This window comes from Schistocerca cancellata, chromosome 2 (genome assembly GCF_023864275.1).
Source record: "Schistocerca cancellata isolate TAMUIC-IGC-003103 chromosome 2, iqSchCanc2.1, whole genome shotgun sequence".
NCBI classification, from domain to species: Eukaryota; Metazoa; Arthropoda; class Insecta; order Orthoptera; family Acrididae; genus Schistocerca; species Schistocerca cancellata.
This window is the reverse complement of record NC_064627.1, coordinates 843,755,789-843,773,472: the sequence shown is the minus strand read 5'-3', so window position 1 is coordinate 843,773,472 and position 17,684 is coordinate 843,755,789. Positions and strand designations below refer to the sequence as shown.

The window sequence follows — 17,684 nt, the reverse complement described above, 5'->3', positions numbered from 1 at the left end:
CATTATTTGTAGTTGTAATCCCTAAGTATTTAGTTGAATTTGCAGCCTTAAGATTTGTGTGACATCGTGTAGCCGGAATTTTGCGGATTTAATACTCATGTGAATGACTTCATACTTTTCTTTATCTCTGTCAAATGCCACTTTTCTCGCCATACAGATATCTAAATCATTTTGCAATTCGTTTTGGTCATCTGATGACTTTACAAGACGGTAAATGACAGCATCATCTACAAACAATCTAAGACGGCTACTCAGATTGTCTCCTCTTTCGTCGATATAGATCAGGAGGAATAGAGGGCCCATAACACTGCTTTGGGTAACGCCAGATATTACTTCTGTTTTACTCTATGTCTTTCCGTCTATTACTACGAACTGTGACCTTTCTGACAGGAAATGACGAATCCAGTAGCACAACTGAGGCGATATTCCATGGGCACGGAGTTTAGTTAGAAGAAGCTTGTGAGGAACGGTGTCGAGAACCTTCTGGAAATCTAAAAATATGGGATCGATTTGACATCTCCTGTCGATAGCACTCATTACTTGATGAGTATAAAGAGCTAGTTGTGTTTCACAAGAAGTATATTTTCTGAATCCGTGCTGACTATGTGTCAATTAATTGTTTTCTTCGAGGTACTTCGTAAAGTTGGAACTCAGTAGATGTTCCAAAACCCTATTGCAAATCGACGTTAGTGATATGGGCCTGTAATTCACCGGATTACTCCTATTTCTCTTTTTTAGCATTGGGGAGACTTGAGAAATTTCGAAGTCTTTAGGTACGGACTTTCTATGAGGGAGAGGTTGTATATAATTGCTAAATATGGAGATATTTTATCAACATACTCTGAAAGGAACCTGAGTGGTATACAATCTGGAACGGAGGCGTTGCCTTTATTAACTGATTTAAGCTGCTTTGCTACACCGAGGATATCTGCTTCCATGTTTCTCATCTTGGCAGCTATTCTTGATTGGAATTCAGGCATATTTACTTCGTCTTCTTTGGTGGAGGAGTATCGGAAAACAGTGTTTAATAACTCAGCTTTAGTGGCACTGTCATCAGTGACTTCACCGCTGTTATCGCGCAGTGAAGGTGCCACTGGTTTGCTTTATGTATGACCAGAATCTCTTCGGTTTTTCTGCCAGATTCCGCGACAGAGATTCGTTGTGGAAATTATTAAAAGCAGCTCACATTGAAGCAAGCGCCTTATTTCGAACTTCTGAAAAACTTTGCAAATCTTTGGGATTTTGCGTTCTTCAGGCATGATACTCCCTATTTGTCCAGGATTATTTGTTGCTAAGAGGTCAAGTATGCTTTCACAACCATTCACGCATCGAGTGGGCTCATGAACTAATTGTTCAAAATAATTTTCTGAGAAAGCATTCAGTACAATTTCGGATGACGTTTTACGCCTGCCACCGGCTTTAAACGTATAATTTTTCCAGCAAATCGAGGGTAGGTGAAGTCACTATCGACTATGATTGTACCTATTTGAAATGAGACTCAGGTCTTCTTTGAACTGTTCAGCAACTTTGTCTTCTAAGTCGGGGGGTCGGTAGAGCGATCCAATTAATAGTTTAGTCCGATTGTCAGGAACTATCTACTTCAATTTCACTACAAGGCGAACTACTTCTAACATCAATAAATACTCCACCACCAATTGTAGCAAACTACTTCTGACAGCAATAAATACTCCACCACCAATTGTATTTAATCTATCCTTTCTGAACACTGTTATATTGTTAGAAAAAATTTCTGCTGAGCTTATTTCCGGTTTTAGCCACCTTTCTGTAACTATAACTATTTGAGCTTTAGTGCTTTCTATTAGGACTTGGCGCTCTGGTTCTTTCTCAACACAGCCACGACAATTTACAACTACAATACCGATCGTTTCTACTGCTACTTTACTGTTTTTTACCTGCACCCTTTTAGACGGACGCCCTTTGTGTGATTCCCTGAGACCCTCTAACCTAAAAAAAAAAAAAAAAAAAAAAACCAGTCCCTTCCACACAGCCGCCTCCTGTGTGTAGTGGACTCCTGACCTATTAAGCGGAACCCGGAAACCCATTACCCGATGGCGCGAGTCAAGGAATCTGCAGCCTACACGGCTTTCTTTTTGGACTGATGATGACTACGTTTCACATAACGACGGGTATGCAAACAGATCTATAGTTTTTTATCGTCGCCGTTTGTTAACCTTTTTTATTATTTCTTTTACAGCCCCTTCGCCGCATACGGGCGGGAGCTGGGGTTGTGAGAGGGGCTGCTAGCGGTACAAACATAACGCTCCGCTGTAAAAATACAAACACGAAACAAATACGATTAAAAGGTGAAAATTCTGCAGATGAATTTTGTTGGCGTTTACATTAACATTTAAAGTGTTAACGTTCTTTGTTGCATGGACCATCGACTTACTATCGATATAAACCCGTCCAGGGGATAGTAGCGTCACCTGGCGAGGAGTGGCTGCTAGTCAGGCACATGCACACTGCATGTAGTATCAGTGAGCGTGCTGCGTAGAATGGGGAAGGCGCGCGATCTATCTGGGTTTGACCGAGGGCAGATTGTGATATCTTGGAGGCTCGACACGAGCATTTCGGAAACTGCACGACGTGTCGTGTGTTCGAGGAGGACTGTCTGAGTGTCTTCAATACGTGGCGAAGCCCAAGTGAAACCAAATGCTGACGTCGTGGGGTTGGACGGCCTTCCCTCATTACAGATGCCGGACGTCGTAGGCTGGTCAGACTGGTAAACCAGGACGGCGGCAAACTGTGGTGGAACTTACACCAGTCTTTCATTCTGGGCAGATTACAAGTGTGTCTGAACACACAGTGCAACAAACACTCCTAACGATGGGTCTCCGTAGCCGACGACCCATGCGTGTGCCAATGTTAACACCACGACATCGGCAACTGCGATTGAAAAGGTCACGTGACCATTGGCACTGGGCGTTGGCGCAGCTACAGAGCGTTGCATAGTCTTATGAATCCAGATGCCTTCTTCATCATGCCGATGGGAGGTTGCGAATCCGTCGTCTTCCATGGGAACAACTCCTTGACACCTGTACCGCGGGACAAACTGGCGGCGGCTCCATTATGCTTCGAATAACATTCACGTGGGCATCCATGGTTCCAGTGGAGCTCGTGCAGTGCACCATGTCGGCCAAGCAGTATCGTGCGCTGGTTGCAGACTAAGTACGCCCCTTCATGACAATCACTTTTCCCGACAGTAGTGGCATATTTTAATAAGTGGTTCGAGAAGCACAGTGGCGAGTTCAGTCGATGTGTTGGTCCCCCAAATTGCCAGATCTCAACTAGATTGAACACATGTGGGATGTGATTGAACGTGGCGTCAAAGCTCATCCGCCACCTCCCCGGGATTTACTGGAATTAGGTGACTTGTGTGTGCAGATGTGGTGCCAACTCCGTCGCAGCTGTTTCACGAGACGGTCATCAGAGGCGAAACTGGGACAGGAGACACATTGGTTAACAGGACGCGAGTAGTGTTGATTAAGGTGTTGATGGATGCATTTTGAGAGAGCGGACTGAAAGACTTCACTAAACACTGGTGCGAGGCTGATGGGATGATAAGAGGAAGTCTCAGTAGGTGGTTTGTGCAGTTTTCCGCAACTCTGGGTAGTAACCTGCTGGGTGGTAACATGGTGGCAAGGATGTGTAGAAAAGAGAGGGAGCATTGTTTTATGTGTCAATAAGTAATGCTTTCATAACTAGGTTAAGTGTTGCGTTTTCTGTTTAGTGCTTGCTTTATATTGTGTGCTGTGATTGGTGTATTTCATTCTGTCCGTGATGTGCTGTCGGAGGAATGAAAGTTGGGAGCCAAGGGTGAGAGAGTGGTATTTGCACTTTCATGAATTGTAGGAACAGTGAGCAGTCAAGGAATTGTGAAGACGTCGGGAAAAATGTTTTCAAAGCGGTCAGCTTTGCTCATGTTGTCAGGTAGAGGTGGTTTTTGTGGATGAGCGGGTGGAGAGGGATGGTATTATTGAAGTCGATGGAATGCTTTCCAGCAATTGAAAGAGTTAATGCAAATTGTAACACTGCACCTGATGCATGTCTGGCGCCAGTCCCTGTGTTTTTTAGCGTTCCATACGTCCCTGTTTATGTATTTGACGATGGCGTGTGGGTGTATCCCAGTCACGGGTCCATAGGAAGGAGCAGAGTAAACGATGGGATTCTCTGAAGAGATTTTCGTGACTTCTCACTTGTCAAGTATAACAATCAGAGCGTTGTTCCAGTTTCGACGATCTGCAGATCTCTCCAGATATTCCGTAAATAATTTTGCAAGTTTCTTTTGTATTACCTTACCTCTAGCTTTAATTAGAACTGTACCTGATTGGGATTCGAACGGTTCGAGCAGTTTACATCACACGTCGGGAAATCTCGGGTTCTGCTCGAACTTTCGATCGCCTCGCGATCGATTGACTTCTGTTGGTATTATCTTTATTAAGTTTCTTACGGTTTTAATGCGCTGAGACTTATAATTTAAAAAAATAAAAAATAAAAAAAGGTGGAATACGGAGTGTCATGATGGCTTCTAAGGTCCAACAGAAATTAATAAATAAATAAAAACATATCACAATCACTATTCAGTTCAGTCCTCGAGTAGCCGCTAGGACCGCGTTCTAGTGACGTCTGTTGGTATTACACTGACGAATAAAAAAATAGCAACACTAAAAAATAATTAAACTAGAGTTATGAAATTTCGGGAATACATTTATCTAAGCAAAATATTTAAGTGATTAATGTTGCAAGATCACAGGTTAATTAACCGCTAAATAAGCCATTGCGGATGTGAAATGCTGGTGCATTAATATCCGGTATAATCGCCAGAATGTTGAATGTAAGCATGCAGACGTGCATGCATTGTCTTATATAAATACAGCATATCAGTTTGTCGCGTGGAGTTCCATGCCTGTTACACTTCGTCGTTGATACAGAGACGGTTGATGATGATTGTCGATGACGATAGAGTTGTCGTCCGATGATGTCCCACATGTGCTCCAATGGAAACAGATCTCGTTGGGTTACAACAGCGGTGAGCGGGTGAGCGTTATCCTGTTGGAAAACACCCCCTGGAATGCTGTTCAGGCATGTCGGCGCAATAGTTCGTACAAACTGACGTACAATTTTCAGTCAGGGTGCATGGGATAACTACGAGAGTGCTCCTGCTGTCATACGAAATCACACCCCAGACCATAGCTCAATGTGTGTGTCGAGTGCGTGTAACACGCAGACAGGCTGGTTGCAGGCCAACTGGCCTCCATCCACGACCATCACTGGCACCGAGACAGAACCATCTTTCATCAGAAAACACAACTCCACCCTGGCCTCCAACGAGCTCTCTCTTGACACTACCGAAGAGCGCAAATGGTGGTGGTTTGAGGTCGGTAGAATGCGCGCTACAGGGCGTCTGGGTAGTAGCTGTGCTTGGAATAACCGATTTGTAACAGTACGTTGTATCACTTGGTACGAACTGCTTCTCAAACTGCTGCTACACATGCAGTACGGTGAGCCAGAGCCGTACACCGAACACGATGGTCTTCCCTCTCAGTAGTGCCATGTGGCTGTCCTGAGCCCAGTCTTCTTACGAGCGTACATTCTCGCGACCGCCGCTGCCAGCAATCATGTACAGCGGCTACATTCGTGCCGAGTCTTTCTGCAATATGGCATAAAGGAGACCCATCTACTCGTAGCCCTGTCACACGACCTCGTTCAAACTCAGCGAGGAATCTTGTCACCTTAAAGGCATTCCTGGCTAACATCAATCCACCACTTCCAATTTCAAAGGTAACTAACGCTTATGACAGTTACATCGTGTATTTAAAGTAAATTTGATTTGCAATCTCATAGTGGTGCAAAATTTGAATCGACATCATCTTTCAGGTATAGAAATACGCCTACCAACTTTCGTTTACGTCGCCCAACTCCTTCTTGGTGTTGTAAATTTCCGTGACTGTTTTCCCACGACGCGTCTTGCCGCCGTTATTCATGCCATCACAATTTCTATCAGTTTAATATTATTTATTTCGTTTATTAGGCATTTACGTCTTGAAAACCTTTCTTCCTTGTTTCATCGGAATGCTACCCTTTTGCTTTCAAGCCGTTTAAAAGGTGGTAATTATTTCACTCATTACTCCAATGTGTGATTAGGGATCGAATGTTGCTTTGAAACTGAATTAGTAAATTATTGTAACCAAATAAAATATTGTACTGGATTCAGAATCAGCGCAGTAAGATGTGTCGAAAAGTAGACATGACAGGTAGAAAGGCGCTATCGTATTTCGACGTTGCACAACTGTTAACTTTGCTTAAAAATAATCGTTAATGATTATACATCTGTAAATATTGAGAATTTTTATTGCGAGCTTGTTAAGATGCAACAGGTGTTTCTATAATGGTAGGGTTTAATACCATTTCCTTTTGTGTTTCACGAAACTGATATATTTTAAGCAGAGCTATACGTTGTTCTTGTGACTGTTTCGTAGTTTCTAGCGCATCGCTTGCACTTGCGGGGTGCGAGTCAAATGTCGCGCGATTGTTCAAACAGGATCGAAATTGTAACGAGTTTTGCGATGCATCTGGAAAACTCGAGTCCATTCGAATGCAGGTATCGTTTGCTCAACTCTAGCTTAATTACTTCAACATAATCTCTAGTAACAAATGCAACCCCCTTCATTTCTGCATCTGGTCACTATGACGTGCACTGGATGACTATTTGATGTATGTACGATCACACTTCGCTCTTGATTACCTTCCTCTTCTACTTCTTCTTCTTATTTGCGCTGTCCGATATCTCTAGGGGTTCGACTTCGTTATATGGGTTGTGACAATGTTACTGGTTGCTGGTGGCTAGATACCGTTCTTGTCGCCACCCTGCTCCTGATGATGACAACAAAGGAAAAATCGTTAACCATCTGTACCTGGTTGATTTGCCACAGTTTGCGGAGGAACACAGCCAACCTCTTTCGAAGTAGAATGTTGCTATATCATGTAGGTATCTGTGTGGAGCATAGAAAACTGTTTCAAGCACAGTTACTCCGCGGATGAACTAGGAGACAAAAAGCTGTCATACATCATCCGCAAACGTCAGCTACACAATGGCCGTTTCTTCTGTGGGCATATGAGGAATGTAGTTTACGCTCTGATTATTCTTTCTTTTAACCAGTTGCGTGAAACGATGGTGGAACCTGAGTCGCTATACAAATAGTATCCACATCAATCATTATGAACAAAGGTGGAAAACTTAGGCTAATAATTGTACAATAACAAACGTTCGTCTTATCACTTATTATCATTCTTAATTCCAGGAATTCAGTTCCACCTATTGTGCAAACAACTGTCATTTATAAATGCCCAAACTTATTAAAGCTCCTTAGTGCCATCACCAGAGGATACGTTTATTCATTTCTGTGGAATGCAAATATGTTTAAATATTAGTATTCTACCAAAATTTAAGCCTAAAAATAGATTTTTGTTGTGTTTTTACGTTATTTTTTTATTATCAGGTTCCGTAGGACCCAGCAATGATAAATTAAGATAATAACCGTAGCAAACATAATCTGTTTTCAGCCTAAATTTCGTTGGAACGTTAGTATTTACAACAGGCAATAAAAGAACGACTACAGGTTTGGCCAGTTTGACCGGTCTCCACGTGATGTCACAGAGGGACGTCGGCAGCACGTGATCGTGCGCGCCTTGTTTGTCTACAACCAGCAGTGGACCACTCCCGAGTGACTGGACTGTACTGCAGGATGCAGACAAACAAGGCGAGTAGAATCACGCGTTGCCGACGTGCCTTTGTGACGTCAGGAGGAGACTGGTCAAGCCGCCCAGCCCTGTCGTCGTGCTTTTATTGCCATGAACGAGGAAATATTGCCGTGGTGCGCCACGCTGAGTAGTTACTGAGTCGACAATACGCGGTTCGTATGCCACATGCACCCTTAGTAGCCATATTATTCATCTTAAGCAAATAATGAAGATTCGCATGTTAGCCATACGACAAATGAATAAAAGACCTTAGTCATTGGTGTAATTGACGTATATTCTCTATGTATTTCACAATTTTGTGTACGTATTTGCAAATCGTTTATTAACACATTACGAGGCATCGAACCCCATGATAATGCCAACGAGTACTGGAATATGTTGAAAGAAGGAATCATAAAAGAAGTACTTATGATGAAAGATAGAATCATAAAAGAAGAACAGAAAAGCGTAAGATATGTAAACGGGAAAAGGACAAAAATGCCGTGGGTTACACAGAAAATGATTTCGGAGGAGAGAAGAAAACTGAAATATAAAAATAAAGAAGATGCAAGAAAAACGTACTGAAGGCTGGATAACGAACTGCGTTGAGAAACAGAGCAGGCTAGGAAAAAATAGCAAAAAAAAAAGGAGTGTGACTCAACTGAAGAATTGGAGAGGAAGGGTAAATATGCTTTACTGTATAACAGAGTAAAGACTACAACTTGGGATCAAAAAAAGTGCTACTATAGAAATTCTCAGTAAAGAGGAAATATAGTGTATAAATATCGTGAGGACATCATACAGAGACGGGAAGACTACTTAAAACAGCCATTTGACACTAATCACAAACCAACAACTATGGAACTTGAACCCATGAACAGTGTAAATGATACCGAGACAGGACCAAGATCATAATGGAATAAGTAGAGTGTGCAATAGCTAAAGTGGAAAATGGGAAAGCAGTAGTACAGATACAACACCAGGAGACATACTAAAATGCAAGAAGCAAGAAGGAATAAGAGAAATATTGAGGTGATGTAACAAATATATGACAGTGGTGAATGACCAGAGGACTTGCTGACAACAGTAATGATTGCCATACCAAAGAAACAAGGAACCTAGAAATGTAGTGAGCACAGGATAATTACCCAGATTTCATATGAAAGCAAAGTTATGTCAAGAACCATTAATAAAAGACTAGAAAAGGCAATGGAGGAGAATCTGACGGAAGAACAATTTGGTTTTACATGGAATACAAGCACAAAATGTGCAATAGGACTCTTACGAATTTTGGGAGAGAGGTTTATTGAAAAGGGAAGAGATTTATGAGAGCTATTCGGAAAGTAAAATCTGACACGTCGCGAAACTGAAACGACAGCGAAAATCCAATGAAGCTTTGCACAGATGTACTGTATGTCTGCCGATCGCGTAACGTCGATCTTTTCGGTTCTGAGCACATAAAAAGGCCTAGAACAATAGCGTATTACGCCAAGTACGTGTACCTGCTGAGAGGTTTCACCTGATTTCATGCAACCCCACATAACAGAACTGTCATGCATTTCCTTCCTCATGACAATATTCTCTTCCGGACACAGCAGGGGCAATGAGGACGTTCCTGCCCGTTTTCGATTGGAAGTGTTTGATCACCCACCATGAAGTCTGGACTTGGGCCTCTCTGACGTTCATCTCTGCTCACATGAACCGCTGGCTATGAAGACAACATTTTGGCAAAAACAACGAACTGCAGACCAGCGTAGAGAAGTGGCGCGGAGGACAGGCGGCAGCCTTCTATGAAAAGGGTTCAAATGGCTCTGAGCACTATGGGACTTAACATCTATGGTCATCAGTCCCCTAGAACTTAGAACTACTTAAACCTAACTAACCTAAGGACAGCACACAACACCCAGCCATCACGAGGCAGAGAAAATCCCTGACCCCGCCGGGAATCGAACCCGGGAACCCGGGCGTGGGAAGCGAGAACGCTACCGCACGACCACGAGATGCGGGCTATGAAAAGGGTATTCGTAAGTTGGTACACGCTGTGACTAATGTCAAAGTCAAAGCGGCGACTATCAGCTATGAAGAGAAGTAACTGCATGGCGTAGCTAACTGTTGCAAATAGGCCTAAAATGTTTTGATTTTGAGTGTGGTTTCCATTTCGCGACGATCAGGCTTTACTTTCCGAATAGCCTTCGTATATACGTGTTTTATAGGCCTGGAAAATGTCTTTGATAATGTGACTAGGGATAAGCTAGCTGCCGGCAGCGGTGGTCTCGCGGTTCTAGGCGCTCAGTCCGGAGCCGCGCGACTGCTACGGACGCAGGTTCGAATCCTGTCTCTGGCATGGATGTGTGTGATGTCCTTAGGTTAGTTAGGTTTAAGTAGTTCTAAGTTCTAGGGGACTGATGACCATAGATGTTAAGTCCCATAGTGCTCAGAGCCATTTGAACCATTTTTTGATAAGCTAGCTATAACTACCAGTCCACGTTCAAAGTCTCTTAATTCCCGTCGTGCGGTCATAATCAAGTCGGAAATATTGTCACGTGAATCACTTGAGTAAAAACGACAGCTCCGTCGATGCACTGCCTTTTTATAACTTGGGTACGCGATACCATCGCCATCTACATATGCGCATACCGCTATCTCATAACTGTTTTCACCTCAATGTAAAATCACTCCTGTGAAAGGTGAAGTGGTACCGTTGTCGTACCGCCTGTCTCTCAGAGCCTTAACGCGTCGCCGTTGCGCTGTTTGCACAGTGACGTCACGCAGCGGCTACGAGGGCACCCTGCGGCAGAGGATGGGCAGCCGCCTGCGGAAGGCGTTCTCGCGGAAGACGCTCCTCAAGAGGCTGCCCGTGCTGTCGTGGTTGCCGCGCTACTCCACCGAGGATGCCGTGGGGGACCTGGTGGCCGGCATCACCGTGGGACTCACCGTAATCCCCCAGTCGCTCGCCTACTCCAGCGTCGCCGGCTTGCCGCCACAGGTAAGCGCCGGGCCTCAGACAAGGTGTGGTGACTGGATCAGTCCTTGTCCACTTATTCACCCTTCAACACGTCACGTTTTCTTCAACGATGAAAGGCTTGGCGGAGGCCTTGGTTGAAGAAGCCTGCCTTTTGGTTGCTCAGGAAACGTTCCGCTTGCAGCGACTGATCTGTAGATGATTAGTGATACGCATAAAACTGGCGATATCACTGCGTTTCGCCGTTTCCCAATCAGACAGGTAGTAGTGTATGCTAATCAGGTATCCCTGTACCGTGGAGACTTCTTCACTTGGCAGGTCTTTCGGCGCCTAATAGGTTACTTTAAGGAAAGAGGAACAGAGGGAAAGCCACATAACAGCGATAGCCAGTAAAGGCGATAAAATTTGAGTGTGTGCAAGGGATGTTAAATAATAGAGACGAACTGATGTAGAAAAATATTCTATTTTTACAAAATGAAACTTTTACTACTTCTCTACATAATTCCCAATATTGATACTCTGCTCCCAACGACGAACCGCATTTTCGTATACCTGATGCAACGAAGTTTTTGTCTTGTTGCCTGAGCTACTTTCCCACAAATTCTTGGATGTCTCCTTGTTGCTGAACTGTTTCCACGTAAAGTCTCCTTGAGTGGACCAAGGAAATTAAAATTCGGAAGACTGACTGGAAAAGAGTTATTTTCGTTGCGGTATCCTTAAGCATATCTTAACCCCGAACATAAGGACGTTTCTGCAGTAAAGAAGTCTTCTCTGGAAGCATCATCTAGAGCTACATTTACATGTACATATATACACGTACGGAGCGTGGCGGAGGGTACTCTGCACAGCTGTTAGTCATTTCCTTTCCTGAACCACTTGCAAATAAGGCGAGGGAAAAACGACTGCCTATACACTGATAAGCCAAAAGATAATGACCACTGCCCACCGCGACGTTGGATGCCGCCTGGGGAAGTTGCAGGCACAAGAAGCGGTAGCAAAAGTATGTAAGCGGAACAGGCACGGACTGGGGATCACCCTAGCGAAGATATGTGCTCCAAATAAGGAAGTCCATTGACAAAGGGCAGATTATTATTAAGAAGAACTTGTGAGCGAGTGTCTCTAAAACGGCGAAACTGGTCGAATATTCACGTGCTACTGTTGTGAGCATCTATAGAAAGAGCTAGATGGACAGTGAAACTACCACTAGGCGCTAAGTGGTTGGACGTCCACGACTATTCAGAAAATTTTGCGTTCGGAGGCTTGTCTGCTCTGTAAAACAGGATACATGCTGATCTGTGGCATCTCTGGCGACAGAGCACAATGCTGGTGGACGCACAAGTGTTTCGAATCACACTGTTCATCGTACATTGTTGAGCATGGAGCTCCGCAGCAGACCACCCTTATGTGTTCACTTGTTGACCCAACGACATCATCAGTTTAGATTGCGGTGGGCACGGGTCTATAGGGATTCGATCGTCGGTCTATGGAAACGTGTCGGCTCTTTTGCCACACTAGGTCGATGATCGCTTCCACAAACGCCGTCATCTAGGTGAACGGCGGCTGGAAACTTGTAGAGCTTCACGAATGCAGGCTGGTGGGAGCAGTATTATGCTATAGGAGCAGTACTATGCCCCTGCGCTTGCATGGATCCTGTGGCAGTAATAGAAAACACGCTAACAACTGCGAACCACCTGCCTCCCTTCATGCTCGATGTCTTCCCCGACGGCGATGTCATCTTTCAGCTGTATAATTGTCCATTTCTCGGAGCCAGAACCATTCTACATTGGTTTGAGGAGCATTATAGTAAACTCACGTTGATATCTTGGCGATCAAATTCGTACGATGTAAATACTATGGGGCCTATATGGATCGCTATCGGGCGCCTTCATCGCGTACGCAAGTCAGCGATGCGTTATTTGCGCGAATTATATTACCTGTGCATAAACATCTAATCTCACATTCCTCCACAAAGCTACCAACAAACTTTCGGATCTTTGATACGCATAATCAGTGATGTGTTTCTTTCCAAAGACGGGCAGTCAAGCTGTTAAAAAGATGGTCATAATGTTTTGGTTAATCAGTGCATGCCTCCGTACGAGCCCTAATTTCTCATACCCTATGCTCGTGTTCCTTACGCGAAATGTATGTTGGCACCAGTAGAGTCGTTCTTCCAATGCCGGTTCTCTAAATTTTCTTAGTTGGGTTCCTCGTAAAGAACGTCATCTTCTCCGCAGGAATTCCCATTTGAGTTCCTGAAACATTTCCTTTCTTAATACGGCCCACGTCGATAGCGTAGCGGTAGCGTTACCGCCTACCACGCAAGGGGCCCGGGTTCGATTCCCGGCGGGCGACTGGGTGTTGTGTGTCTTTCATCATTGACTCGCAAGTCGCCGAAGTGGCGTCAGCTAAAAAGGACTTGCAATACGGCAACCAAACTCCCCGAATGGGGCCCCCCGGCCAACAATGCCATACGATCATTTCATTTCCATTTCCTTAATACTTCCGTGTTCTTCGAACCTACCCGTAACAAACATAGCAGCCCGCCTCTGAATTGCTTCAATGTCTTCATTTAATCCTATCTGGTGCGAATCGCAAACAACTGAGCAGTACTCGAAAACAGATCGCACTAGCATCCTACATGCGGTCTCCTTTACCGATGAATCACACTTCCTCAAAATTCTCCCAGTAAAGCGAAGTCGACCATTCGCCTTCCTTATCACAGTTTTCCAATGCTCGTTTCATTTCATATCGCTCTGCAACGTTACGTCCAGATATTTAAATAACGTGACTGTGGCAAGAACACTACTAATGATGTATTCGAACATTACGTGATTGTTTTGCCTACTCATCTGTATTAACTCACATTTTTCTACATTTAGAGCTAGCTGCCGATCACCACACCAACTAGAAATCCTGTCTGCGTTATCTTGTATCCTCCTAGCGCCACTCAACGACGACACCTTCCCGTACACCACAGCGTCATCAGTAAACAAATACGTATTGCTGCCCACACTGTCCACCAGATCATTTACGTATGTAGAAAAGAATAGCGGTCCTATCACACTTCCCTGGCGCAATTCTCTCGATACCCTTGTCTCTGATAACCACTCTCCATCGAAGACAACGTACTGGGCTCTATCACTAAAGGAGTCTTCGAGCCATTCACATATCTGGATACCTATTCCACGTGCTCGTACCTTCATTAACAGCCTGCAGTGCTTTTCGGAAATCTAGAAATATGGAATTCATAGTTCACAATACACAATAAAATCGGTTTCAGGACAAACCACTCGTGCGACACAGTTACTGGCTTCATCAGTGCGCCATTTCTTGCAAGCAATATACGCAGCTGAACAGGTCCAGTGCGTTCCGTCTCTCCAGATTTTCGAAAGACGTTCAATATTGTACGAATTTCTTAAATATCCGAGGTACTGCTATCAAAATATGGAGTATTAGCACAGATATGAAGGGCTTATTTCAATAGTAGTACAAGCCCATTTTTGTTCATTCTGAGTTACAGAGTCCTAAAGTTAAATGAGCGCTGAAAAATCTGCAGTTGAGATACCAGAAATATTCAAGTATATATACTACTCATTTAACTTTAGGACTCTGTAACTCAGAATGAACAAAAATGGACTTGTACCACTATTGAAATAAGCCCTTCATATATGATTCGCTAGGATGCTTATCTGCCAGTAGCACCCACTACTTTGTACTGAATAGCGAATGTTCAACAGAAATTAAAATAGTACCGCGTGTGCCCCGTGGCGGAGTAATAGGACATTTAATGTTTTCAGTGTAGGGGTGTAAGTGCAGATATTTTTAATGGTGACTGAGGATGTTGAACTGAACAATATTTTCTCCATTTGATGATTTATATCTATTGAGAGAAGTATGTTTTTAAAGTGGTTAGTACCTGCAGGTATATCATTAATGCTATTTTCCCCTAGGCAGCATGTCAGATGTTAAAGTGTGGTCCAAGGACGCAAAACGCTTAGTCTATACTGACAGGTGTAGTACACTTAGTGGTGCAGTTAAGACCGTACAGAGAACATCAGTTAGTAAATTGTGTGACACGTTTGTGGGAAGACGGTTAGACGCAGAGGAAAAACGACTAACACGCTGAAATAGGTACATATTAAGGTAGGGATGATCACAATATCTGCAATTATACCCGTAACATGTTGTTGTTGTGGTCTTCAGTCCTGAGACTGGTTTGATGCAGCTCTCCATGCTACTCTATCCTGTGCAAGCTTCTTCATCTCCCAGTACCTACTGCAACCTACATCCTTCTGAATCTGCTTAGTGTATTCATCTCTTGGTCTTCCCCCACGATTTTTACCCTCCACGCTGCCCTCCAATACTAAATTAGTGATCCCTTGATGCCTCAGAACATGTCCTACCAACCGATCCCTTCTTCTGGTCAAGTTGTGCCACAAACTTCTCTTCTCCCCAATCCTGTTCAATACTTCCTCATTAGTTATGTGATCTACCCCTCTAATCTTCAGCATTCTTCTGTAGCACCACATTTCGAAAGCTTCTATTCTCTTCTTGCCAAAACTATTTACCGTCCATGTTTCACTTCCATACATGGCTACACTCCATACAAATACTTTCAGAAATGACTTCCTGACATTTAAATCTATACTCGATGTTAACAAATTTCTCTTCTTCAGTAAGGCTTTCCTTGCCATTGCCAGTCTACATTTTATATCCACTCTACTTCGACCATCATCAGTTATTTTGCTCCCCAAATAGCAAAACTCCTTTACTACTTCAAGTGTCTCATTTGCTAAACTAATACCCTCAACATCACCCGACTTAATTCGACTACATTCCATTATCCTCGTTTTGATTTTGTTGATATTCATCTTATACCCTCCTTTCAAGACACTGTCCATTCCGTTCAGCTGCTCTTCCAAGTCCTTTGCTGTCTCTGACAGAATTACAATGTCATCGGCGAACCTCAAAGTTTTTATTTCTTCTCCATGGATTTTAATACCTACCCCGAATTTTTCTTTTGTTTCCTTTACTGCTTGCTCAATATACAGATTGAATAACATCGGGGAGAGGCTACAACCCTGTCTTACTCCCTTCCCAACCACTGCTGTCCTTTCATGTCCCTCGACTCTTATAACTGCCATCTGGTTTCTGTACAAATTGTAAATAGCCTTTCGCTCCCTGTATTTTACCCCTGCCACCATTAGAATTTGAAAGAGAGTATTCCAGTCAACATTGTCAAAAGCTTTCTCTAAGTCTACAAATGCTAGAAACGTAGGTTTGCCTTTCCTTAATCTTTCTTCTAAGATAAGTCGTAAGGTCAGTATTGCCTCACGTGTTCCAGTATTTCTACGGAATCCAAACTGATCTTCCCCGAGGTCGGCTTCTACTAGTTTTTCCATTCGTCTGTAAAGAATTCGTGTTAGTATTTTGCAGCTGTGGCTTATTAAAATGATTGTTCGGTAATTTTCACATCTGTCAACACCTGCTTTCTTTGGGATTGGAATTATTATATTCTTCTTGAAGTCTGTGGGTATTTCGCCTGTTTCATACATCTTGCTCACCAGATGGTAGAGTTTTGTCAGGACTGGCTCTCCCAAGGCCGTCAGTAGTTCCAATGGAATGTTGTCTACTCCGGGGGCCTTGTTTCGACCCAGGGCTTTCAGTGCTCTGTCAAACTCTTCACGCAGTATCGTATCTCCCATTTCATTTTCATCTACATCCTCTTCCATTTCCATAATATTGTCCTCAAGTGCATCGCCCTTGTATACATACTGCGTATAAAATCACAGTGTATCTGCAGCACTATAAGACTGTTCGCTGATGACATTGTCGTCAGCAATAAAGTATCGTCGTGGCACGATCGTAAAGGCGGGTCCACGCTGAGCGCGCCGTGCTGCGCCGCGCTGCTACACCTCGCGCACAGCTGTAACAGAGAGGATTGCGCCGTCCGCGCCCCGCCGCGCCGCTCCGAGGCGCGCACTGTGTTCCAGTAGGAGCGCGCGCGTGGTCTGACGATGGAGCGAGACGAAGCCCCGTCTAAACCGAGCGCGCGCAAACGCGCCACTTCCTTTGATGTACCGACAACAGCCGGAAAACTGCGTGGCACGACGCGACGCAGCGCGGTTCGCCGTCCACACTGGACGCGCAAGGCCGTTTTGCGCAGCGCGGCGCGCTCAGTGTGGACCCGCCTTAAAGGAGACGCAGAGGCGCTTGGGTAAAATTTCCTCTAGGTATTAGCAGTGACAGCTCTCTTTAAGTGTAGATCACTGCAAGATGCTGCCCATAACGATGAGAAAGATTCCGATAGTATCAGATTTCAAAATTACTGATAATCTTTTTTTTTTCGTGTGCGATTCACAGCCGCTAAGAATGTTTTGAAGGTTAAAACCATCGTTCTTTTGTGACTGTAAGCTTTCCTCAACTTTAAAAATTTAGTAACGTTCGCTGCAGGTCTGTTTACTCTTTTTATCTGTTTTCTAGTGGTACTATCATACAGATACACAATATTTTCTCACTGGTAATGTTTTTATTTTGACTTACACCGTGAATCAAGTGGAATCAAGAGGAGCTTTAGCACACCGGTGGACTTTATCTTGACGCATATGTACATCAAAATGAAAGTGATTTCAGTGCAGAAATGTTTCTAATGCGACTCTTTATGCCACTACCACTTTCCAATGGCTCAAAAGTCGAAACAAGACAATATTTTGCAGCCGCAGTCATGGATTTTAAGCTTCAATAAATTATTAGTAAACTGAAGCCTTACATATCGCTTAAATCGCGTGCCTCAGCGATAAGGATAGCCGTACCGTAGGCGCAACCACAACGGAGGGGTATCTGTTGAGAGGCCAGACAAACGCGTGGTTCCTGAAGAGGGGCAGCAGTCTTTTCAGTAGTTGCAGGGGCAACAGTCTGGATGATTGACTGATCTGGCCTTGTAACACTAGCCAAAACAGCC

The 17,684-nt window shown here is 43.9% G+C and overlaps 1 protein-coding gene across 1 annotated transcript in view; it reads left to right on the top strand.

Annotated features, from left to right (window-relative positions):
• LOC126162759 (sodium-independent sulfate anion transporter-like) overlaps positions 1 to 17,684 on the top strand; it is a 174,580-nt gene that overhangs the window by 101,067 nt on the left and 55,829 nt on the right. The window contains exon 3 of the mRNA XM_049919447.1: positions 10,521 to 10,747. Coding sequence (XP_049775404.1) covers positions 10,521 to 10,747 — 227 coding nt within the window. The remainder of the gene's footprint in view (positions 1 to 10,520; positions 10,748 to 17,684) is intronic.